At 44.8% G+C, this 25,272-nt stretch overlaps 1 protein-coding gene across 1 annotated transcript; it reads left to right on the top strand.

Moving 5' to 3' along the window:
- Positions 1–3,410: 3,410 nt before the first annotated feature.
- Positions 3,411–25,083, top strand: LOC113143253 (AT-rich interactive domain-containing protein 5B). The gene is made up of 12 exons (XM_026328774.1): positions 3,411–3,695; positions 12,110–12,262; positions 13,268–13,375; positions 14,404–14,611; positions 14,798–15,010; positions 15,844–15,950; positions 16,207–16,354; positions 16,724–16,776; positions 17,974–18,071; positions 18,161–18,341; positions 18,639–18,845; positions 19,678–25,083. The coding sequence occupies exons 1-12, from the start codon at positions 3,675–3,677 to the stop codon at positions 20,845–20,847; spliced, it is 2,667 nt and encodes an 888-aa protein (XP_026184559.1). The 5' UTR covers positions 3,411–3,674; the 3' UTR covers positions 20,848–25,083.
- The last annotated feature ends 189 nt before the right edge of the window (positions 25,084–25,272 follow it).

The raw sequence follows: 25,272 nt of genomic DNA, 5'->3' as shown, positions 1-25,272 counted from the left end.
TAGGGTTGAAAGTCAAGAGCCTCTCCAGCTGCTGGAGTGTTTCTTACTGCTCCTCGGTTTTAAGGCCTCATTTCTCAGCACACAGGCCAAGTGGTGCAGTGTTCAGGAGAAAAAATAGGAAGGTCCAAGTGTTTTCTGCAAATTGGTATTTAGATGTAATTTCAAAGCCAAACAAACAAGTAAACCTGCAGCCAGCAGCTGATTAATGAGCTGATCTGGTCCATGAAGGCCCGAACCTGAAATAAACAGGCAGCAGGCAGCGGTGACGCTTCGTAACAGCCCGAGGTTCACGCTGTAATTTCATTCAGAGTAAGACAGTGGAGGAAGCTCAGACTGGAAAACGAGGAGTGAAGGATTGGGCAGTTTAAAGGAGAAATAAATAATTTAGTAAATGCTGCACAGAGTACTGGGAAATATCAATGAAGTTGATGGTCCAATCCTAAATAGCTACTGCAGTAAAGTCCAACATGTACATTAAAGCAGCAGGAATATTCATCCAGATATAACAGGAAAACAGGGACCAGTTTACTGCACAATGAGTACTTTTACTGATACTTTGAGTATATTTTGCTGATAAAACTTGATAAAAGCCTGACCAGTTGACCTTCCAGCTCCTACAGTAAACTGCTGCCTCAGTGCCCACTGTCTAATAATGTCTGAGAGAATCATTTAAACTGTAAAGGTCAGAATCCATCCTTTTATTTCAAATATTTTATGTGTATTAACTTACAATACTTCTGTACTTTTACTGTAGGATTCTTTCTGATAATGTGGTATTTTTACAACATAGTAGTCAATGTATTTAAGTAAATCATGTGAATACTTCTTCCAGCAGTGTTTACCAGGCTGGAATCCACCCTAATAACAGCTGACGTGGCTCCTTTTGTTTCCCATGAGTCTCTGTTTGTTCTAATTGTGAGATTTCACCAGATCTAAACACACGTGAAACCCAGTGAAGCAGCGAGGCACATTTTCACCAGCACAAAGCCTGAGCTGAGCGTTTTATCAAGGCCTGCCACTACATGATTGTCAGGCTGGAGCCTCATGGGGGGGGGTGTTAAATAGACACGTGCTTCCTCTCTCCCCCTGCTGGAGAAACCCTGGAACAGCAATTTAAAGATCTTCACAGTGAGTCTGCTGTGTGTTCAATAACATTCATGCATCAGTGTGTGCAGCTGAGTGTCGCAGCACAAAGCTGAAAAATAAATCTCTGCACTGCTCCTTTAAAAAGACCAAGTGGTCACACTGTCCTGATACTCACATGAACAGTGTGTCCAGTCATCCTCATGGTCAGATGCTGCTCTGGAGACCTGGACCAGAACCTCTGTGTGAAAGGACTGACGACAAAAAAGAAAGACAAGGACAACAAAGAGACAAGACAACAACAAAGAAACAAAACAACAGACACAACAATATAACAACAACAAAGAGACAACAACAACAATACAAACAACAACAACAAAGAAACAAAACAACAGACACAACAACAATATAACAAACAGACAAAACAACAACAGCAAAGAAACAAAACAACAATAAGGACACAACAATACAAACAACAACAACAACAAAGAAACAAAACAACAGACACAACAACAACAACAACAACAAAGAAACAAAACAACAGACACAACAACAATATAACAAACAGACAAAACAACAACAGCAAAGAAACAAAACAACAATAAGGACACAACAATACAAACAACAACAACAACAAAGAAACAAAACAACAGACACAACAACAACAACAACAAAGAAACAAAACAACAGACACAACAACAATATAACAAACAGACAAAACAACAACAATACAAACAACAACAACAAAGAAACAAAACAACAATAAGGACACAACAATACAAACAACAACAACAACAAAGAAACAAAACAACAGACACAACAACAATATAACAAACAGACAAAACAACAACAGCAAAGAAACAAAACAACAATAAGGACACAACAATACAAACAACAACAACAACAAAGAAACAAAACAACAGACACAACAACAACAACAACAAAGAAACAAAACAACAGACACAACAACAATATAACAAACAGACAAAACAACAACAGCAAAGAAACAAAACAACAATAAGGACACAACAATACAAACAACAACAACAACAAAGAAACAAAACAACAATAAGGACACAACAATACAAACAACAACAACAACAAAGAAACAAAACAACAGACACAACAACAACAACAACAAAGAAACAAAACAACAGACACAACAACAATATAACAAACAGACAAAACAACAACAATACAAACAACAACAACAACAACAAAGAAACAAAACAACAGACACAACAATATAACAACAACAAAGAGACAAATGGGGCAACTAAAGTTTGTAGAGAGAAATAAAAGCAAAGACACAAAAAACTACTGAGACTGAGACAAAAAGAAGTTTTTTAAATAAATAAATAAATAAAAATAATAAATAATTCAAAATTGGCTCTGAGCACATGTTTGTGTGGGGGTGGAAAACAAACGGACCTTTGTCAGGTGCAGCTATGGAAGCTGAGAGATAATGTGCAGCTGTTCTGATGTTTGTTGTGTGTCACAGAAGAGTCCAGGGCCCAAACCCTGTAAAGTGGCTGCGTTCAAATCTCACCAGACTTTGTTTGTATTGTTGTTGTTTTGTTGAGTTTATCGTCACAGAAATATACAGAAATATAGGGAAAATACTTGAAAAACTTACGATGTCGGTGAAAGTATGTGTTTGGTAGAAATACCTTAAACCTTTAATCAGTTGTTCAAATCAAATAACTGACAATTAAATGTCAAGTAATCAATAATTACAGCTCTAAAGTACTTCATTTACTTCTATTTCCACTGGTATTTTTGTACTTTTACTGTGGTAAAATATCTTTGTACGTCTTGCACTAGTGCTACTTTTAGTGTAGTAAAATATCTGAGTACATCTAGTGTTATTTTTAGCGTACTGCAGCAAAATATATGAGTATTAATTGCACTAGTGCTACTTATTGCAGCAGTGCTAATTTTTATAGTACTACATATTGAGTATTTCCTGCAGAGCTGCTAGTTTTACTGCAGGAAAAATATCAGTACTTCTTGCTCCAGTGATATTTTGACTGTAGTAAGATATCTGAGTACTTCTAGTGTTGCTTTTACTGCAGTAAAATATACAAGTATTAACTGTAGTAGTGCTACTTTTGCAGCAGTAAAATGTCTCAGTACTTCTTGCTCCGGTGATATTTTGACTGTAGTAAGATATCTGAGTACTTCTAGTGTTGCTTTTACTGCAGTAAAATATACAAGTATTAACTGCAGTAGTGCTACTTTTGCAGCAGTAAAATGTTTGTGATATTTTCACTGTAGTAAATTAACTAGTACTTTTTGCACCGGTGCTCGGAGCTAAACCCCGCCCTCGTGTTGCGTTTCGGGCGGAAGTACGTCACCGTACGAGGCTAAAGATGCTCCAACTGCCGTTTGTGTGACTTTAACATTAAGTTGGACTCGAACTTTGGCCACACCTAGATCCTGTCCCATTTCCACACACACACAAAAAAAAAATTAAAAAAAAAAAAAAGAGGCAGGCTTTTATTTTTTCTCTCCGGTGCGTTTGTTTGTGTGACGGCGAGTCCCGGCGGTGTAACCGGAGAGGGGCCTCACACGGGGAATGCGGGACTGCAATGGAGCACAATGCAATCCAGGTAAAGGCGAAATAATTTCCAAATGAATCCGGTTTTGTGACACTTCCCCGCGGCCGCTTCGTGACCTGTTGATGGGGCGAATATTTGCGGCGTGTGTCGCGGCGAAGCGCCGCCGGACTGCGGGGTTTATTTCATTTATTTGGCCAGGTCGCATTGATTGTTTTCCCATATCAAGCAAAGGCAGCCCGGAGAGTTGCTCTGACTGCAATTACAACTTTATCCAGCCAGACTCAACTTTTCCTCCCGGAGCCGGAAAATAAAGCGCAGATATTTGTATTTTCGGGGGATTCGGGGCTGAGACACCGAGCAGCCGCCTCGCTTCCTACCGGAGACTCCGCCGTTTTAATTCCACTTTATAATTTCTGATATTTTCTCGGTGTTAATGATTAATTTCTTTGTGTGTCGTGTCGACAGGCTCAGCTTCTCCTGTGGCTACCAACCCCCACCCACACCAACTGCACATTAAAGCCAAATAAAATAAAATTTCTCGGCTGCAAATATCAGGAAACTTTTAAGCTGCTCCACCTTTTTTCACAAAAAGCGCCTCGTTGCTTCGACATTTTCCCTTTTCGGCCGCAGACGCTCCAAATAAAAGCTGATATCAGAGTATTTTTCGGCAGGGACGAGGTGGAGCAGCTGCTGTTTGCTTATAATGGGAAGCATATTGATATTATTATCAAATCCTCCCCGACATTTTGTCTCCGGCCTAATTGGCCCAGTTTAAGGAGGAATGTGAATATTGTGTGTGTGAGGGCGAAATGTGGAGTTTGGGGACTTGAAATAAGGAGGATTTTTTTTTTTTTCACACACACACTCACACACACACTCTCACACACACACACACACACATATGAAGCTTGAGTCGGAATAAAAAGGAGCAGACATAATTTATTTGGACAGAAATGCTCCATGTGTGGCGCGGCTCATGTTTAATATCCCACTGCTGGCTGTATATTTTTATAACATCTCTGTTTAAATATTAATTTATTGCAGCATTTTTTTTTTCCTCCTCCCCAACTGGTGAACTTGTGATCTTTTTCAATAACAGGATACAGCCAAGGTCAGCTCAGTGTTCAGGCTTTTATTTCTGTGATTATTGTCTAAAATAACGGAGGCGTTTTATTTTTTTAATATTCGTCCTGACAAAAAAACAAAAAAAACAAAAAAAAAAAACTGCATTATTACCACAAATATCACGAGAACTGACGTCGGCTGGTGCAGATTAAGGGTTTCCATCTTAAATTCTTGTGTGTGTGTGCGCGCGTGCATGTGCGCGCCCCAGTGCTCACATTATATTATGTGGCTTTATTTTCCTGCCTGCTTCCACCGCTAGGCTGGAGCACTGCGCCCTCCTCCCCCAGCCCGGAGACAGAACCGCCGTGTAATGAGAGAGATTCATGCTGCGCGTCTACACCAGATAATACCATGTTTATGATGCAGCTCCTCTCACTGTCATTAACTTTGCACTCTTCTTCTTCTTCTTCTTCTTCTTCTTCTTCGTCTTCGTCTTGTTTTCCTGCACCAGCACCCACAGATTCCTGCCCCTGGTCCCTGGTGGGACACGGCAGGAGGTTTGTGGTTTTATGTGCAGCTTCTAAGCAAAAACCAGCAAAGTGTTGTGGTTCCAACTTTACCAAGTGTCAGACTTTACTGCGACTGATTTCACGATTGATCGATTGTTTTTCAAGGATCCATTGATTAGTTAATAGATAATGAATCGTAAATCCACATTTCAGCTCCTGTTTACATCTGCACATTTTACTTCAGGACAAATCAATAATACAATTCTTGAATATTTCAGGACTTTGCTGATCTTATATTGAAAGATCAGGAGCTTATTGATTAGTTAATGAGCATGAAAGGAATTGGCTGCACTTTTCTAATCAATGAATCCACCAGATTTTCTGGCTCCAGATGTAAAACATGAGCTAAAGAGGATTTATGGGACTTTAAATTCACTATTTAGCTCCATCTGTTCTGAGTCTTTGGTAACGACTGTTCATCGACTGATCGATCAAACCCTGAGCTCTGCTGATCAAACAATAAGATCAGGAAAATCATCAAAAGCTACGATGGTTTTGTTTCCTGCTCGAACAAACAATTAAAAACCATTAATGAATCGATAAACAGGAAGTTAATCCAAATCACTGATCTAATCAATAAATCAAAAATTCTCAGGTTTTAGTTTTTTTCTATTTTAAATTAAAATCTGTTGTTTTGGGACGTTTTATAAAACAGATGATCAAATACTCTTTACCAATACACTCAAAACTACTAGTTACTGCTCTAATGAGTAATATTTAGTCTTTTATACTCAGTCGACTCGTGTTTGCTCTTTATTCTCGTCCTCAGCGGAGTCTTCATCTTCGTCTTCATCGCTATAACCGTCTGTAATGGTCCTGTAGAGGCTTCACGGTCGACTTTATAGTGTTTTAATTTCCCATAAATAAGTTTGGGTTTTCCCTCAGCGGCTCATTGTGTGTTTGTGTGGTTTGTTTTTCTCTTTTTCAACTGAAAATTCATTTTAATGTTTCACTCATGATTTATTCTTCGTTTTATTCCCTGTAATAATAATAATCAATGATCCTGAAGTGTTTAATCTCAGAGTCCCTGAGTTGATGTTTAATATGAAACATGCAGTGACGGTTGTGTCTAATTATTAAGTCTGTAGTGGATTATAATGTTTGCGTGTCACGTTGTACGGACTGAAATGTGACTCAGTGTGTGTAATATCTAATCTTTGGCTCTGCGGTGCAGGTCACTGTTGCTTCATGTTGTGTCTGTGTGTGATCTTCGATGTGCAGCAGTGGCCTTGTCTCGTTTAATACGATCCCGTTGGCTCTTCCTGCTCCTCCGGATCCGTGTGGTCCGTTTCTCTGCAGTTTGCCCTCTGGGCCTGGAGGCGTCTGACGCTCCACCGTGACGTCACGAAGCCTCTGTGACGTAGCGGCTGGTGGCGGATACTGTGCTCTGACATTTATTCTGTCTCTTTCTAAAAACTGATCCCAGGTCGCGGTTGGTCTGCAGAGCTGCAGCGGGTGGGGGTGGGGCGGGGCAGGGGGTTGTGGGAATAGGCCGGGAGGTCGTGCTGGGTGGGGTGGGGGCCGTGGATGATCCACACAGGAGTGAGAGTTCGGGGATATGGCCTGTTCGTCCAGAGGTGACTCTCGGCTGCAGGCGAACAGGAAGGACAGGTTGTTTGTGAGAAGCTGCAGATCAGGGAGCGAAGCCTCTGCAGAGTCCAACTTTTATTTGGGTGAATCTTTAGGTCCCTTATATCATTTTAGGAGTACATGCACAGCAGCTGCAGAGGCGGCCCCACCCTCCACGTGCACGCTCGCCCTTTCACTTCATTTGGGTGAGAAACTTTGTGATTGTGACTTTGGCCTCGTTTATTCTACTTTACCCGACGCACTTGAAACCGTCCAGCTGCAATAATCAGTCGACTGGTTAAATAATTCACTTCAGTTGTCGTTCATGTCAGAACGTCTCAAACGGGACGACCTGCTGCTTCTCTTTGTTTCTGGAGTTTCCCTGAGGATTTTTTGCAGCAGCCGAACCTGATTTTCATAACTGCCAAACATTTGCAGAGCAGCATCCAGCAGAAACAGGCCCTCATTAACCTAAAGGAGACTAGTTTGCATCCCTGCTCCTCGTGGAGCAGCTCCTTCCTTTTTGGGACTATATGAAAATTAAAATGTGGTTTGACGAACGAGACAAAAAGTGTTCGTCACGTTCGTCGCTCTGATTAGTTTGTGCAGTGACATCCAACAGCAGCTCATTGATCTGTGTCTGTGCTTCGTTCAGTTAATGAAGCGAGTGAAAACTGAGATTGTTGTGGCGTTAAGGAGCTGACAATAGGCCTGTGCTGAAGCTTTTCTTACTTAAAGCTGCTCTGCCTCATGTTTTATTTCCAGGTAGGTAGTTATAGCTGAGACACACCAGGGCCTGGATCTGGGTACCTGCAGGGACCGGACTGTGGGCAACATCTGAGTTCATGCTGCTTTAAATACTTGAAATGGTTCAGGCACAAATTTTTCTTAATTGTTTGAAGTCGTTTTGTTTGTAACGGTGCAGTGTTTGGAGGTATCTCCTGCAGATACAGTGGTACTGTTTCATCAGGTACAGGGTTGGTGCAGTACTTCTGACATATATATATATATTATATTATATAAGAAATGAGCTCAGCCGTTTCCTTGTGACTCCTAATGTGAGATTTCAGCAGCAGTGTTTTTAATTCTGCAGGTTGTCCAGTAATGAAAATGCTCGTTAGTGTGAGTAGCTGTGTCTTGTGTGTAGCAGCTGCAGGGCTGCGTGTTGTGTTTCAGCTGAAGCTTTTGTAACTTGGCCTTTTCTCGCCTGTAGCCGTGTGATGGATTCACTATCAGCACACGGCTCAGTCCGGGCCTGTCCCGTCGGCCGTGCACTTTGGTTTTATCTCCTTTAATGTCTCTGAGTGAAGCTGCTGGATCGACATGAAGGACAAACGATATTTTACATCATCTCATGAAACACACACGCTGTAGTTCAGACCCACAGATAACAGATGCGGATTCATCCGCTGCTGAAAATAGTCCCCAACAAAAATCTAGTTTCTCCTGTTTGGTAGAAACTCCAGCGAGCAGCTGTTTGAGGAAATGACTGGATGAATTAAACCACATTTGTTTGTTACAGCAACATCTTCATTTTTAATATCAGAGCTGCAATGACTAATAATTGGCAGCTTTGTGATTAATCAAATCTTAGAAAAAAAATCTTTCTGCTTTTCTCTGTGAACAGAATATTTTGGGATTTTGAAGCTTTGGAAACTTGTATTTCTGTTTTAAAGACAACAGATTAATAATAGCAACCATTTAATTAACATGTTCATGTTGTTAGACTTTTAAATTTCAGCCTGTCATGAAGGAAAACGTGTGTTTATACGAACTGAAGCTGAAACTATTCATCGATCAGGCAAAAATAAATCAACAGTTTTGATCATTAATTAGTTTTTAAGACAAAATACTAAAAATTCTTTTGTACCAGTTTTTTAATTGAGCTTTTGCTGCCGTTGTCTCCTGTTAAACTAAACTCTGCTGATATTTATGTTTCTAGATTGCTGGTTTGACAAAAACACAAATAATTCAAGACGTTGTCATTTTCAGACAGTTTGCAGAACAAACAGTTTCTCCAGGTCAATCTAAACAGAAAACTCTTAGGGGTTTGTCCCTCTGTGGCCTTATTTATACAAAAACAACCTCCATGTTTTTGGAAAACTTCACTGTGATCTGGACCAAAATAACTTGAAGCCCAAAAACCTGAAGTGAGACTCTGGTCAGAGACGTGTGACGTGTCCTTCAGATGAAACGATCAGCTGATCTGAAACACCCCGAGGATTATTTGTAATAATCTGGGTGTCGCTCGGCCCGTCGAGGTTTTGTTCCTACAGAATAGGGCACAGGGAGGAGTTGAGGGGCGTCCGGTCGAGGCCTCTCCTGTTTCCTCGTGCTTCCTCTCACAGAGTCCTGAACTCAGGTGTGTGAACCCGCTCGAGGTGTGTTCGGTTTATGGTTCCAGACACAAACGCTGAGCGTTACCTGCCCGTTTTATTTTAGATTCACACGGTTCGACGTCACAAAGTGCCTCAAAGGGGTTTCCCATCCTTCCATCCTGCGTTAACTCAAGTGGACAAAGAGAAGTGAGATGAGTCCAACACACAGGAAGCTCAACAGAAACTGGGCTGTGAGTTTTGATCGACAATCTCAGACACGAGGAAGAAGTTTTACATCCTTCACTTATGGGAAAGTACAAACTCTATGAAGTACAAATACTCTGTTAGAGGTAAAGTCAAATATTTCCATCAGCTCTTAGCTTAGAGCGACGTGAACGACAGAAAAGAAGCTGCACCAAATCATCGAATCCATGAGTTGATCAGCCGTTTTGATAATCGATCGGTTTTCTTCAGCCCGGTTGCAGGTTTCTTCTGTTTTTATCCGTCGACTGCAAAACGTTTTCGAACATTTTCAGACAGAAAGATTCATTTTCTGTTCTTCTTCACTCATTGTCTCAGTGTGGGATTGAAACACACAATCCATCGATAACATTTGAATCAATAACTATCACTATTATCAGGTATTGATAGTTTCATCAAAATATTAGTATCCTGCTATAGGAACCTGATACTTTAGGTTACGATTTTATATTTCCTGTTTTACGCAGTACAGAGCACGTTAATCGACGTTTTAGCAGCGTCAGTGAAAATGAAAACCTGCCTCTGACCTGCTTCTTCTGTGTTTAGCTCATTTGGTTCCTTTTCTGAACCTGCTCATTTCTCAGTTTCCAGCTCAGACCTGTTCCTGTTGTTGTTTTTCCTCCATCGCTCCTGAGCAGCAACACTCTCATCTGCATTAGGAAATGAAAACACTACAAGTTACTGACATGAAGTCGGAATTTAAAATGTCGCAACAGCTGCTGATCTGCAGCAGGCGATATATTTCTTTGTGGTACAAACAAACAAAGAAAACTGAAACCAGATTTGGTCACTACATAAAATCTGCAGCTTTAATGCTGTTTATTTTAACGCCACTGTTTTCTCTGGTCTGCTGCTTTTCCATGTGCGACACTGGGCCCTGGTTTTCCAGCCCTGTGATCGATCAGAGCGGCAGCAGTCGATCAGCAGAAGATGAATCTGATGAGTCATTTTTAAGGGAAACATTTCTGGGTGCAGCTCCTCAGATGTGATGATCTGTTGTTTTTAGTGTTTTCTGACGTTATAGACACAAACAAATGATGAGTTCCACCTTTAAACCTCAAAGAAAATTATACACAAACTGATCAGGAAATAAATCACAGCCTGCAGCTGCTGCTTAAAGGGAGAAAACACTTCGCTATGTCAAAGTTCTCCTGCAGAACAGCAGCAGCAGCAGCACACCACGGTTGGTTCTGCACTCCCTGCTGCCGCTTCAAAATAAAAGCGTGACTCAAAGTGGAATGGCTTCTGTTTATCTGGTGATTTTAGAATCTTTCTGTGCAAAGCTGTAAATGATTGTTCTGTGGATCAATCTGTGTTTTGTAATGAAAACATGTCTAAATTCTCCAGTTTGAGCTTTTATGGACTGTTTACTGGCTGAAACGAGACATTTGAAGACATCACTTCAACAAATCAAATAAATGGCTTTTACTTTGAAGTCCTTGCAGGAAGTGTTGAGATTGTGATGGAGGCATTTTACTTCCTGTTTGTAGTTTGTATTGAAAAAAATGACGCCATCCACGTTTCAGTCTTGCAGCAGAATCTACCAAAATAAAAGCAATAACTTTCACGTGTGTGCAGGAGCCTGAGAGAAGTCACATGACTTCTCGCCATAGTGTGCAAATAACTGAAATGTGGTGTTTGACCTGCACACACATCACTGACACATTTCACACATTAAAACAGAGCCAGGACTACAGAGTCGAGCCAAATACTTTTTATTCAAATGAGTCCCGGCAGATTTTTATTACACGACTCGACTATTATTTAATTAATAGTCGGAATAACCTCAAGGATTAACTGCAGCTCAGGTTTATGATGCTGTCTGGGAATCATGGGGCCTCCTGCCTGTGGAGCTGGAGATTAAACAGCAGCATATGGTTCATTAGTTTAACCTTTAACCCTTTAATGTGCTCATTTCTATATCACAGGCACTCACCTCAAGACGTGTCGCTAACACGAAGCCGCTGCACAACATCACACGGGTTTAAACGTGTTTATTAGCCCGACGATGGTTTTTGAGGGAAACCTGCCCCTGTCGGTGGGCGAGGTCACTTTTACCGTGTCCTCTCTGTTGTTCAGTGTGTTAGAAAGTCTGTGGTCTGGATGTGTCATGTGAGAAAACTCCTCTCTGCAGGATCATGCAGCTTTATCATCACAGCTGTTTATGCTGCCGAGCAAATGTAGGGCTAGGGTTAGGGTTAGGGTTAGGACACGGAGGTGTTTACATGTTAGTGTCAGAGTCTTTCCTCTTTTTTTAATGAACACAAATGTGGAATTGTCCTATAGCTGCTGTTTCAGTCAAACGTTTTGTTTGCACAGGCTGATGTTTAAACTGTGGCGCTGGTTGTTGGATCAGACTCCAGTTAGTGCAGAAACAGAAATGTGTAAAACGTTATGCATAAGAAGGAAAGCAGCAGCGCCACAGACTGAAGGGTTTCATTTAGTTTCTTCATTCACTGGTATGTTGATTTTTGATGAATCGGTAAAGAATAATAACAGATCCATAGATTTCTCCCTGCAGGTTTGAAGAGTCTCAGCTTCTTTTATTTCCTTTTTCCTTCAGTCTGAGATTGTGTTAGGTGAAACCTCTGAAACCACACACACGCTGTTTGTGTCTCTGAGCAGGGTGTATCGGAGTGAAGTCCAGGTGTGTGACACCCTGTGCTCTCTGCTCTCTCTCCAGTGGTTGGGTGCTCCCTCCTGCCAGCGCGGCAGCTACGCCTTCTACAAGTCGGTAGGCAGCAGAGCCGAGGCCGACGGGCCGGTCCGCGTGTGGAGGCTCGGGGAGTTCTACTTCATCCGCTGTGGGCCGCAGGATCCGGTGTGCATCGCCGAGGTGAGAGACCTGCTGCGTTACTGCTGAGTCTGTTTTCAGCACATCCAGGAAGGAGGGAGGATCCTCGCACAGAGCAGACAGTTCAGAAAACAAAGGCTCTGAAAGTTTTCCCCTCAGGACTCAGTGTCGGGATGTTCATCGGGTAACATGATGGAAATGGCTAATTCAGAAAATTAAAGGTGCAGTCAGTAAAATATTCTTTGCACAGTTACTGAGGTGGTGGAAGAGGCTGAAGTTTATTGTGCCCAAGCTAAACCTAGTCCATTTAGGACACGTGCTAATGAGACCGTGGTGTATTTGGTCTTTTACTCAGACAACACAGGAGAGAAATGACGCAGCCTGTTGAAACACTTAGTGCAGTAACAGTAGCAGCAACATACTGTGAAAAATACTCCACTACAAGTAAAGGTCCTGCATTCAAATCCTACGTAAGTAAAAGTGTCCTGAAGTATGAGAGTAAAACTGGTCCCTGTTACTGCATTAAGGTGTGTGTGTATGTTCAACACCAAATCACCTTTATGGTGCTAAACATCCGTGAGGCTGAGACGCCACAGCAGCATCTGTCCGAAGCCTTTGCACACGCTCACGGCTGAGGGATGGAGCCGGGACAATGGAGCTGTGTGAAAGGATTTTTTTATTTACATAATGTTTCAGAAAAAGCTGCTCGCTGACGTATCAGCAGCAGCAGCAGCAGCAGCGTCGGCAGAGATAAGAAACAGAATTGGGGAAGAGGAGACGGAGCCAGAACAGAAAGGAGGACAAACACCCAGCTCAACAAAACGGCACTCAGTTTGAAACGGTGTCAGGTGTTTCTGCTCTGATGGCTCAGTCCACAAAAATGACTTTTTGTCTGTATGCAGGTCTGTGGACCTCAGGTTGAGGAACCTGTTGCTGATGATCTGATGAGCTCAGAGACACATTTACATTTTGAAGACCTTCTTTTCTCATTAACCGTTTCAGTTTGAAAAGTGTCTTCTTCTTCTTCTTCTTCTTCTTCGTGTGCAGGTGACTTTACTGTGGGAGGACCAGGCTCGACGCCACCTACTGGCCAGTGCCCGACTCTACTTCTTACCTGAGGACACACCAAAGGGCCGGACCAGGGAGCACGGAGAGGTGGGTCAGAGGTCATATGGAGACTGAGTCCATAAATCCATCCATCCACCATCTGTACCCCCTTAGTCCTAACCAGGGTCCCATGGATCAGCTGGAGCCTATCCCAGCTCTCTTTGGGTGAAAGGCAGGGGTCCACCCTGGACAGGTCCCCAGTCTCCATGAATACATTGTTTTATTCACATAAATGTCTCTGCAGAACAAACATAATGTGAGGTTGAGGAAAAGGAACATGTCGTTGCTGTAGTGGAAGCAAACAGAGTTTCTCCCCAGATGATCCTTTAATGAACTCAGCCCTTTATGTGTCCAACAGTAGGTCACACAGAGGAAACAAACAGCTGACACACAGGAGGGAATCAGTGAAGTCTCCCTTTAATCTGATCAATTTTCTGCTTTAAACACTTTTTTCTGCCAGCAACATTTTTAAAAACAGCTCGTCTGACTTTCAGTCCTCATTTCAAATAAGCTGCTCTCATTCGCTTGGTTTCTGTTCGTCCGTCAGGCCACGTGGTGATTTCACCTGCAGCCGTATGAGCCGTGGTCGTATCTCACAGAGAAACACGTACATGAGAGAAGTAGTGTGTGAATTTGACTGCATTGAAGGTGAAAAGGCAGTGAGCCCAGGACAGGCCTGCCTCCTCCATTTTTGCCCTCCGTCACTAATGAGAAACAAGAAGAACTAGTTTTGCTGCATATGTGTTAAGTCTGAGTCCGGGCAAAATAAAACAGGACTTAAAATGAGCCTTAGAGTCGACAGGTTTCTGTGCACGGTGGTTTACAGATGTTTTACTGTGCATCGGGACTTAGATCAGCTCAAACAAACTTCAGAACCAAAACAAAGTAAAACACATGCGGAAGAAGAAGTACTTCAATTTCTGTAAAGTACAAATCCTGTTAGAAGTAAAAGTCATTCTGCAGAATAATACACGTACATGACTGGAACATTAGCATTAATGTTTATCAGCAGCAGTGGTAGCAGGGCTCAGATCCTCTACTGCAGTAACCGTTCATACAAGACATATTGTCTTTAGGATGAGGTCCTCGCGGTGTCCAGGAAGATGGTGGTGCGGGTGGAGGATCTGGTGAGATGGTCGTGTGCGGAGCCGGCAGGTTGGAGCAGCAGCCCGAAGCCGTCGCCGTCCTGCGGCACCAACGGCCTCCACAAAGCCGCACAGGGCGGCGACGGTGGCAGCAACACGCCGGAGCAGAGCAGCGAGCCGCTCAGACACAAAACCCAGAGTAAGAAACAGTGAAACTCACTTGTCTCCTTGGAAACAGGTTTGTCAGCAGCTGGTTTAAATAAGGTGAATTTAAGAAAGTGATTCAGTATCGATAGGTCCCCTGTGTGAACAGGATCTAAGAACATCTGAAGCTCAGTTTCCTGATCCCAGACTGACGGTGCCGTGTTGTGTCTTTCTCTCCCAGAGGGCGTCAAAGTGCTCAGCTACCCACAGTACTGCCGCTTCCGCTCCCTGCAGAGGCGCATCCAGGACGGAGCCAGGGGCCCGGCGCTGCAGGACCCCCACCTGCTGGCCCTGGGAGGGGTCCGAGCCCTGCCCAACACCCGCGTGATGTACTGCAGGGACACGTTCAACCACCCGACGCTGGAGAGCAGCGCCGGCTTCAACTGGCAGTTCAGTGAGTGACATCCCTGAGGCAGTGCTGCTGATGTTACGCTGTCCCTGATTTGTCCAGAGATCCAGAAACCTACAGTGGATTAACTCTACCTGTTCCCAGGGTTTCTCAGGGTGTAGTCACCTTATCCCAGAAAAACACCCCCCCTCATGATCTGCTGCTGGCTCCACTTTAGCTTCAATGCTAACACTGCCGGCTGTAGATGGCTTTTTATGTCTGTGCTGCGTCTGTTGATCTTTAGTGAGCGAAACAAACTGGGTGTGAAGAAACTACTTTGTTTTCTCAGCACATGGCAACGTGTGTGTAGAAGCTGTTTTTAATGCAAATACTGCTTCTACACTTGGCCACTTTATTAGGTACACCTGTACGTCCAGTACGACTGGTCTGTGACTGACTGTTCTCCCTTTCTGAGGCTCTAATGGGTCTGACATGGACCAAACTCCACGGTTTCTCCTCGTGCTGGGGTTGCACCGAAGCACTGAAATGTGTCTTTGTGTTTGGACATGGATCTGCAGAGCATTAGGAACAGTTATGCTCTCAGCTCGATCAGGGAACCAGCTCCAGCTAATCCAGCAGTAAATCCTCCTTCATGAAGGTGCTAATGTTCAGTTTGTGTTCAGAGCTGCTCGTTGTTTTGGACGCTGCAGTTTGTGTTGGAAGAAAAAATACAAAAGCCAGAATGAAATATTCACATGACAGCTCTCAAACTGGCAACAAGGGGACCATGGGAAACCTCTTGTTGCCAGTTCTCAGCCCTCTAATGAATCAAACACAGGACAATGTTTTTGCATCGTTTGAATGTTTGTTGTTTGTTGTTTTTGTTGTTTTTCCTGCAGGATGTCCGTCTCTCAGTCTTCGAGGACGACCTCGCAAGAGAAGAGGCCGCGATGGCAAAGACTCTCCGACCTCCAACCAATCAGAGTCCTGGATCGATAGGATGAAGGTTTGTTCTTTACGGACTCTGGCGTTGTCATGTGCTCGGAGCTGGTTTGTGTAAACAGAATAAACTGTTGTCTTCTGTGTTTATTGAGCCTGAATCCAGAACCTGGTTCAGCTTATGGGTCTGTGCCGTAGACCTCATGTTGTCCAAAAACTATTTAAAAAGCAGCAGGGAGCCACACCGCTGACCTGGCTCACATGGTTCTTCCTCACCCGTCTGGCTGACGGCGTGTGTCTTCTTCTGTGGTGTTTCCTCCCAGGAGAACGTGATGGGCAGCGTGGAGGTCGACTGTGAGGGCAGCTGGCTCCCTCATCCTGAAGAGCAGCTGTTCCTGGACCAGCTGTACGCCTTCATGGACCGTCAGGGCTCACCCATCCACAAAGTCCCCAACCTCGGCTTCAAGAAGAGTAGGTTCTTCTTCTTCTTCTGCTTCTTGCTGCTAATGCTGCTGCTTCTCCTCCTCAACCTCCTTTTTCTTGCTCTTCCTTTCTTTCCTCTCCATCAGTTTTTCTCTCCGTATTTCTCTCTTTCCTTCTTTAAGACGTGAATCTAACAGTCCTGACAGCTCAAATCCTCCCAGTGACCCAGAACCTTCAGAAAATGTTTTAATTTTATTTAACGTTCTCTAAGCAGTTAGTCAAATTTAAACTTCAGCACATAATCTGCAGAACATGAGTCAAACTGTCGAGTGTTTCCAGCCTGATTTCCACTTTGTCCTGCTCTGCCTGTTGTATTTGCATGTCTGGGCTGAACACGTGTGTCTTCTGTGTCCTCAGTCGACCTCTTCCTCATGTACTCTGTGGTCAAACGTCTCGGCGGCTACAAAAAGGTGAGTCTTCACTTTGTTCACCTGTTTGTGCTCAGACACGCGAGGAGATTGAAAGCACTCGTGAACTATCAGCCTACCTGAACTAGGTTGGTTAGTTCAGGTTAACTTGATTCTGCCAGCAACAAACACTAGTTCCTGAAATGTTGAACTGTTCCTTTAACTGCACTGGTAGTTTTGCAGATTGATCTGAAGTCCAATCGATTATATTTTCAGTACAAACACATATGTCCAATATTCCACTGTATAAAATAATCAGTGGCTCTTCAGACTGAAACTCAACTGTTCTATAAAGTCCAGTGTTGATGAAACTAATGGTTCCCAACCTTGTTCAGCTCCGTCTGTATTCAACCTACTATAAAAACCCTTCAGACCCTTATAAATATGGTCCTGAATAAGGTCCTAAGGAGTCTGGAAACGTCTTCTTGTGTTTGTAAATGTTGCATGAAGTCACTGAGTGTGGGGTCCTACAGCCTTTATATTAAAAGTCAAGATCACAACCAAAATGTTGAGAGATTCCTACAGAAAGTGTAATAAGCAAAGATGCCCATGGAAGTTTGTTTAGGCAGCGTTGACCAGGAGCGTAAAATTGAGAAGGCGGTAAAATACAGTCGGTCCTGTTTAGATGGAAACTTGCGGGTCTTAAATTGTCTCCAGATTGGTCTAAAAAAAGGTCTGAACATGTTGAAACCTGCAGTTTAAAGCAGCTCCAGCAGGAAAAACGCTGCAGAAGCTTTGAAGACTCAGGATTAATCATCTGAAAATGTCTGAGAATCAGATCAGTCAGTAAATAAACACACAACAAAAGCAGGTTTGCAATGAGTCCAAACAGGCAGACGGGGCAGTTTCACTGTTCACAACAAAAGGCCTGCTCAGCCGCTCGCCCCACCCACTGTACTGAACTGAGCCTGGCACCAACAATACTGTTATACAACAGTAACAGTAATCACACAGTGTATGTAATGTATGGAACACACACACACACACACACACACACACATTTCAATTAACATGTTTTTTATTCAAACACAAATTTAAGGTACTTTTTACTTTGAAACCTCCAACATGTGAGTTACTCACAGTTTATAAAGTACTTCAACCTGGTCTGATGCAGTAAACTTCAACATACACACTAATGCAGCAGGAATATTCATCAGGTGTAACAGGAAACACTGACAGGGACCAGTGTGTGTCTTGCAGGTGACTTCGGAGCGGCTCTGGAAAGTGGTTTATAACGAGTTGGGGGGATGTCCCGGCAGCACCAGCGCCGCCACCTGCACCAGGAGACACTACGAGAGGTCGGGCCAAACACCGAGGACACGCACAGACGGTTGAACGAACAGGTTGGAGTGTGAGTGTGTAACTGTGTGTTTGTGTGTCCGCTCAGGCTGATGCTTCCTTACGAGGAGCATCTCAGAGCAGGAGGAACAGAATTCAAAATCCCAGAATCCCCCATGCCCCCCAAACCCAGAGGGATCCGGGGAAGGAAACCACTTCCCAGAGGCAGGAAGCCAGGACCCAAAGCGAGGGAGAAGAAGATCCCAGCCCCTGCTCCTCCTCCTCACACTGTAAGTACAACATGGAGTTGTTGTGTTTTAGGTTGGCACCGTTTCATTTCTTATTCAGGATCCTCAGGTTGTGTCGTTGTCACTTCTGGCTCCTCACTTCAGGCCTTTAGGGAACAAAGTGACAGATTGTTCCAGGTCTGCATGGCAGAGACGGTCTGCAGGGTGGTTGAGTGTGACAACACTGACAACCTGCAGGTCTAAAACCGTCTGAACACAGACTGAACAGGACTCTCTGGCACAGGGGTTGGGTTCCTAATAAACTGACCACCAAGTAACATGTCTGATCTCTGTGAACAGATCGTGAACCCGAATGGCGGAGTGGTGGTGAAGCGAGGCAGAGGGCGGCCGCCGGGCACACGCAACAAGGCCACGCTGATCGCTCAGGCCAAGCTGCTGGCTCAGCAGCAGGCGAGAGCCAAAGTGGCGGCGGCGACGACGACGACGGTTGAACCTCAGCAGCAGATTCCTCTACTTCCAGCCAAAGACAGAGGCGGCACTCACAGGGTAACACTCAGTGCAGGAGCTGAAGATGCTGCGATTCTGCAGAACTTGTTGTTTTTACGTTCCCTGATGGTTCTGTGAGGTCACCAGTTTTCCACAATATGAACAAAGTGGCCTGAAAATGCAGCTGATGAGCTTTAAAGGGGGTCCTGTTTTCCACGTTGCTTTATTTATTGATTTTGTTGTTTTACTGGTTTGTAGTTAGACCCAGAACAAGATCTGTCAGTGTGTACCAGGAAGGGGGTACAGCTCAGTCCAGCACAGGCAACTTTAAACTAAAATATTAAGTCCTGTAGAGAATCAGTCCAAACCAGGTTGGGACAAAGATCCACTTGGTCAGGTTTATGTTTAAGAGCATCCAATACGTCCTAATTACAGATGGGCCTAAAGGAAACAGAGCAGCTCAGGTTCCCCCTGCTGGCTCAGGACCGGAACATCTCAACCATTGACATTCAGACTATTAAACCTTATCCAGAGTCGGCGTTGTGTCCTCAGAGCAGCTGCTAAAAAAGCTCCGTCTGAAGACGGGCTGATCTGTGAGACGCCAGAGACCCGTTAGAGCAGAGGCAGGTCCAGCTGCAGCAGTTAGAACACAGACCTGCACAGACCCACATCGGTTTCTACAAGTCCCAGCTGCTGGGACCAAATCTGATGTTAAAACTCCTCCAAACCTAAAACAGGGCTCAGTGAACTGGCAGCCACGTGACGAACAGATTATTGATTCAGCCTTAAAATAGAATTTTGGAAATTAAATCCATTTTAGGATCATGTTTGAATAGTAAGAGACTTCATGAAGCTGTTTGTGTGACTGGTTTTTGTCCTTTCTCCCCTGCAGCCCATCCTCCCGGTCAACATGCCCCTCACCCCTGACCTCTCCCCCATGTCCGCCCCCTTCCTCCCCTTCCAGCCCAAACCAAAGGAGCTGAAGCTGGACTCTGGGGCGGCTCCTCCAGGCGTGCTCCTCTCCACGCTGCCGCGCCACTTCATCGGAGGATCTCTGGGTGGATTCAGCCCCATCAAAGGCGTTTGTCCCCTGGATGTCTTCAGGAACCGCCCGAGCCTCCAGAGGGGCCCAGAGAGCCCAGCCCTGACACCTCAAGACCAGACGCAGCGCCATCTGACCATCTACACCCTCCAGCCAAAGAGCGGAAGCCCAGATACTCCTCATCCCAGCGGGGACCAGCTTCAGCCTCAGTCCCACCCGCTCCACCAACACCACAACCACTGCTCAGGGTGTAACGTGGATGAGGGGGGCCAGAGAGGAGGCGGTCGGGACATCAGGAGCCGGCCAACCCTGCCCCCTCTCCGGGTGCTGCCTTTGAACCTGGACTGCAGCGTTCAGGTCTGCCAGCTGATGAGGACTCGTCGTCTGGACTCGTCTCAGCTGCAGACCTTCACCCGCCGGCTGTCTGAGGCTCTGTCCCAGGACCTGAACTCCAAGCCCCCCTGCTCCCCCATGACCCCACCCCCCGAGCAGACGCTGCCCCTCAACCTCAGCAAGCGCTTCATGGCAAAAAGACCCACCTCGGAGGGGCCGGAGCCGAGCCTGGCAGCTGTCAACGGGAACTCGGATCAACCGTCACCCAAGAAACCCAAAAGTGGCTGCACGGAGCCGGCCGGGGACTTCACTGTGGGGGGCCGGTCCAGTTCTGAGGGAAACAGAGAAGGGCAGGAGGTGGAGATAAAAAACCAGGAGGAACCTGCAGACCTGAGCTCTCCCAGCAGGATCAGGGCCTTCCTGCTCGGTCTGCCACCCTTCCAGGTGAAACTGGAGGAGGACCTGAACGGGACCAGGTTTGGGAAATTTCTTCCTTCAGGGTCTGAGGCTGAAGGGCAGAGGACCGAGGCTGAGAGAGGGGAGGGAGGAGTACTGGGAAAGAAGGAATTAAAGGAGGAGGTTGTGGAAGTGGAGCCAGAGAAGAAGGTTCCCCCCCAGTGCTCCGGTCCTGACCCAGCAGCATTGGAGACATCCGGGCCCTCGGACACTGACACACACTGTTTTTAGTGTTTTTCCCTCTGCTGTGATCGGGAAGCCTGAGATTTGTTGGCATGTGGAACCTCATGTCGGCCGGGGGGGCTCGGGTTAGAGCCTGAACCTGGAGCAGGGAGGTTCCTTCTCCTCATTTCTGACAAACCGACGACTTCTCTGTTTCCAGTTTCTGTTTCCAGTCGTTTCTTGTGGTTTTCCATCACATCATCGATTGAACTTTGCAGAGGAATGACGACAATCACAACTCGGTTTCTCCTCTTTCCTCTGCTGATCCGGTTCCTTCACGGTAAAAACCGAGACCGAGCAGTGAGACTGACTCTTTTACAAACACTGCCATAATCCTCCATAACACTATTAACTCCAATGTCACGGTGACATGTTGGATAAGATCCATTTTACTGCAGATAAAACTCAATATTGCATATATGGGTGATGCTATGCATCAAGACTTCATTATTAGCATCTAGAGTGTACTGTAGTTTGGTAGTTTGATTTTTAAATTGTACTCTACTTCTGTAGAGAGATAGTTATTTTCTGATAAAGTGTTTAGATGTTACCGGGAGAGAGAAGCTTCACATTATAGCTCGTTGAGTGGAGCCTTTTCTACGATCCTGCTCGTTAGATGAAATTATATTCTTCCACATATGTGCCTTAAACGACCTGCGGTTCCGTCGCCGGCCCCGACACATCCACTCGAAGAGATACCTTGATGTTGTTTGGTTTGCGTCACGGCTCCGCGGGGCCGTTCGTGTGAAATGTGGGCGTGGACAACTCAGGTAGCTCACGTCGTACACCTGAGCGTCTTCTGGTCGGGTTAAGGAGAAAGACGAGTGTAACTCTGACAGTCGATGGCAGCAAAGTAGTTTCAGTTCCAAGTCTGTTTGCCATCAGCCCCAACGTCCAGACTACCTCAGCTTTGTCGTTTTAAATGTGTTTTATTTTTCTTATTGCTCTCTAGTCAGGTTTTCTTGGCAGTAAGAAAAATACTGAACACACAGAACAAAAATCTAGACTCTGACCTGAGCGACCTGTTTGCTCAGACCCGATTCTGATCCACTTCCAATCAGGTGCAAAGTAGATGAACTGTCTCGAGACGACGACTCACCTGAGAAAATTAGGATTCAATTATTGAAAAGTAACGTCACGTCATCGTGTCTGCAGCAGAACAATCGGCGTGTTCCTGGAGTTCCCTGTTCATGAAGCTCGTCCTGCACGGACGTGAAACCTTGGCGGTTTTAGCAGATGTTGACTGTGTTCGGATCATCTCGCCCCCTGAGCTGAACCCGAACCTCTGGTTTTTGAGGCATTTTAAACTCTCCCGACTGTCTGGCATCAGTAGGACCTGAAGTATAAAAACTACAAGTTTGAACAGCAAGTAGTTTTTGAAGTCACCAAAAAGTCTCCAGTGTGCAATAATGTTTGTGATGATTTGGTTTTGTTACGGTTTCATCCGAGGGCCCAGGCTCTCAGGTTCACTCGGTTTCATCCATAAAACGCACAAAACCCCGGCTGTCCTGAGGAAACGTGCTGGGCCTTCTGTCCTTGGTGTAGTTTTCTAACGTCTGTCTGTTTGTCGGCTGGAGTCGACCCGTCACTTTTACGCTTCTGTTTTTGTTCCGACTGAACGAACGAGCTTTGGAGATGCTGGACAGAGCCGGACGTCAGCCTTGTGTCTCCCGCCTCTCGTGTAAAGTGCCAACACCGACCCGAGCCCTTATCGCGTCGGACGTCAAGGTATCTCTTTAACGCAGCCTGTTCCTTCGCCTCGGCTTCTTTTTCTGCCTCAGATTTGCACATCTGCCCATTTTCTTCTTTTGGTTTTTTTGCATATTTATATCTGCCATGGATTTTTGTCCTTTGCCAACGTATTATTTTGTTTTAGTAGTGGAATCAACACCGAAATCACCTGGTGCTGTTTATTCTTATGTAGCTGATATTTTAATTGATATACTGCAAATCCTTCCGGTCTCAGCAGGTCCTTCAGTCTTGACTTCAGGCCCAGTTTGAGGGAAGATGAACTTCTCACAGCCGAGTTGATTTGACTGAATGATGCTGTAACTTGTTTTAGAAATATTTGCAGTTTTTTTTTTTCCTGAACTGTTGGAAAACTCTTTTTTTTATGTGATTATTTCACACAAGTCATTTTTTCATATCACTGCTTTCAGATTTAATATATCTCACAGCAAGTCTGCTGATCTCTGCCAGGATAAATCCTCTACTGTGTCTCATTGTCAGTAAACCTCTATTTATTAGGGCGAGCCGCTTCTGAGCGTGCTCAGTCTGTGGCGGCTCGAGCAGCAGAGGCCTCGGTTTGCTCAAAGGGGGGGAGTTCGTGCGGCTGAAGCCGAAGTGTTCGGGGCCGTTCTGCTCCTCAGCCTGCAGGAGCGGAACGTGTCCAGTGAGGGTTGTTTCCTCAACTTAAAGAGTCGAGTCTGGAAAATGTCAGAAAGGGGAGTGCGGGAGTGTCTGGAAAGGCCCAGAGTCCAAAACCAGAAGATCAGCATCTGAGTTTACTATAATTAGCTGGACCTGCATGTCTGTAGGTTTTATTGGAGAAAAGACACTTTAGACTTTAGGTTTTTTTGGGTTTTTAAAATCTGATGTATTCTGACTTCAGCCCACCACACTCTGATTCAGCATGTGGACAAATCCCACGTCAGGTTCCCCCAGTCTTTTCTATATTATTCCGGATATTCCACCGAGAGCAGACGCCACCTTTGTCCTGCAGGCGAACAGCTGCGAACACTTTTCCTTCACAGTCCGTACGAACTCGTTCATTTCCAGTGTACCCCTCTGCACCTCAGCATTCGCACTGGGAGCATCCCAGTCAAACCACAGCTCCGCTGGGACGGTTGGGTCTCAGCGGGTCAGTCAAATCTTTCTGCTGCATGTCTTGGATCTTAGTGTCCCCATGCTACCGGGGGCAGAACGCCTGGGGTGGTCTTACCGGGGAGGGGGTCTCTTCTAGTTTAGACCTGAGCAGCTTGTTAACACACTCGTATGAGAGTTAGTTTGTTTTTCTTCTGTTTTGGTTATTTAAGCTTTAGTTTGTTAAGGTTTCATTTCATTTTCCCCTTTTGTTAAAGATTTCAGTGTTTACATTTTCTTATGCATGTTAAACAGATATGCAGATATATTGTTATATCCAGTGTTTTGCACACTACTTCAGCATCGGCCCTGACCGGCACTGCTCGTTCATTCGCCACTTCAAAAATCAAGTGCCTGATGTGGAAAAGTGAGAGTTGGAGGAGGAACGACCCTGAAATGTGCTGATTAACCTGGTGTTTCATTGAATGTGTGTTTGAAGCCTCCGCAGGCTGGTTGATCACACGATCGTCTGTTTGAAAAGTGTCTGTTGGAGCAAACTGGACCTACGGGACCTGACTATGGGGGCCACAGGGGCCACGGGGACCCCCTAGTGGCGTCTGGGCTGTCTGGAAATGCGAGCGCTCAGCAAGTCATCCAAAACATTCATAAAGATAAACGATGAACTGAAAACGGTGCCACATGTGACATTTTAACAGCTGTGACTTGTTCCCACATCAACTCTGGAAATTCAGTCTGGTCCGGATTTTACTTTTAAACCTCTGGGGTCGGATTTGGAGGGAACCAGGGGCCCAGTTCTCAGACAGCAAACAGCTTCAGTTTGTTAAAACTGCTCTGGGAAACACTGAGCGTCTGCAGATGAAGCGTTTCTGTGAATTCACATCCGTCATCGTCCTCAAGTCTAAAGTTTAGTTTCAGTTTAGCTTCATCAAAACTAAGAAACTCAGCAGGTTTTTCTTTCCCCTCATGTTTCAGTTGTTTCTGACTGAGATCAGGCCTCCGGCTAACGGCCATTTGATCAGTTGACTGATTAATAATTGGGTTAAAAACTGTTTGTTCCCACGATGTGAAAACGATGCGCTGGTGTTAAAAATCCGCCTGTGGCTCCTTTTCCAAATGGTTTTCGTAGGTTTCATCCTGATGAATGTCCAAGTCACGTCCCCGTTTCCTTCCCAAACCCCAGATCAACCTTCAGACTTTATGTTTCTGTTCTGTCCAAACTGTGCTGGACTGTTGGACACTGAGGAGGACAGTCGGACCACCGAGACCTGAATCTTTGGTTCCTACTCTTGCAAATGTGCCGCACAAACTCCACTGTGTGTTTGTTTGTTTGTTTGTGTGTATCGGTGGTAAACAGCTGGCAGTGTCAGGTACCATTCCATTTTAACACTGTATATTTATAATAAAAGTAATCTGATAATAAAACCTCAGGCCTGTTTTGGTCTTTTGTTTCTCTGATGCATATTTGTGTTTGTACATGATGGAGAAACAAAATTTACTGTCACTTTCACGTTGAGGTGAGAAAAAAGGTTAAGATGTTTATGATTCTACAAAATAATCTCAGCGTGGCAGCATCAGCAAATTAATCTGATTAAAATTAAACCTAGAATATGT

The sequence above is a fragment of the Mastacembelus armatus genome, chromosome 14, assembly GCF_900324485.2.
Source record: "Mastacembelus armatus chromosome 14, fMasArm1.2, whole genome shotgun sequence".
Classification (NCBI taxonomy): domain Eukaryota; kingdom Metazoa; phylum Chordata; class Actinopteri; order Synbranchiformes; family Mastacembelidae; genus Mastacembelus; species Mastacembelus armatus.
Note: the sequence above shows the minus strand (reverse complement) of the source record. Positions and strands in the feature narration are given on the sequence as shown.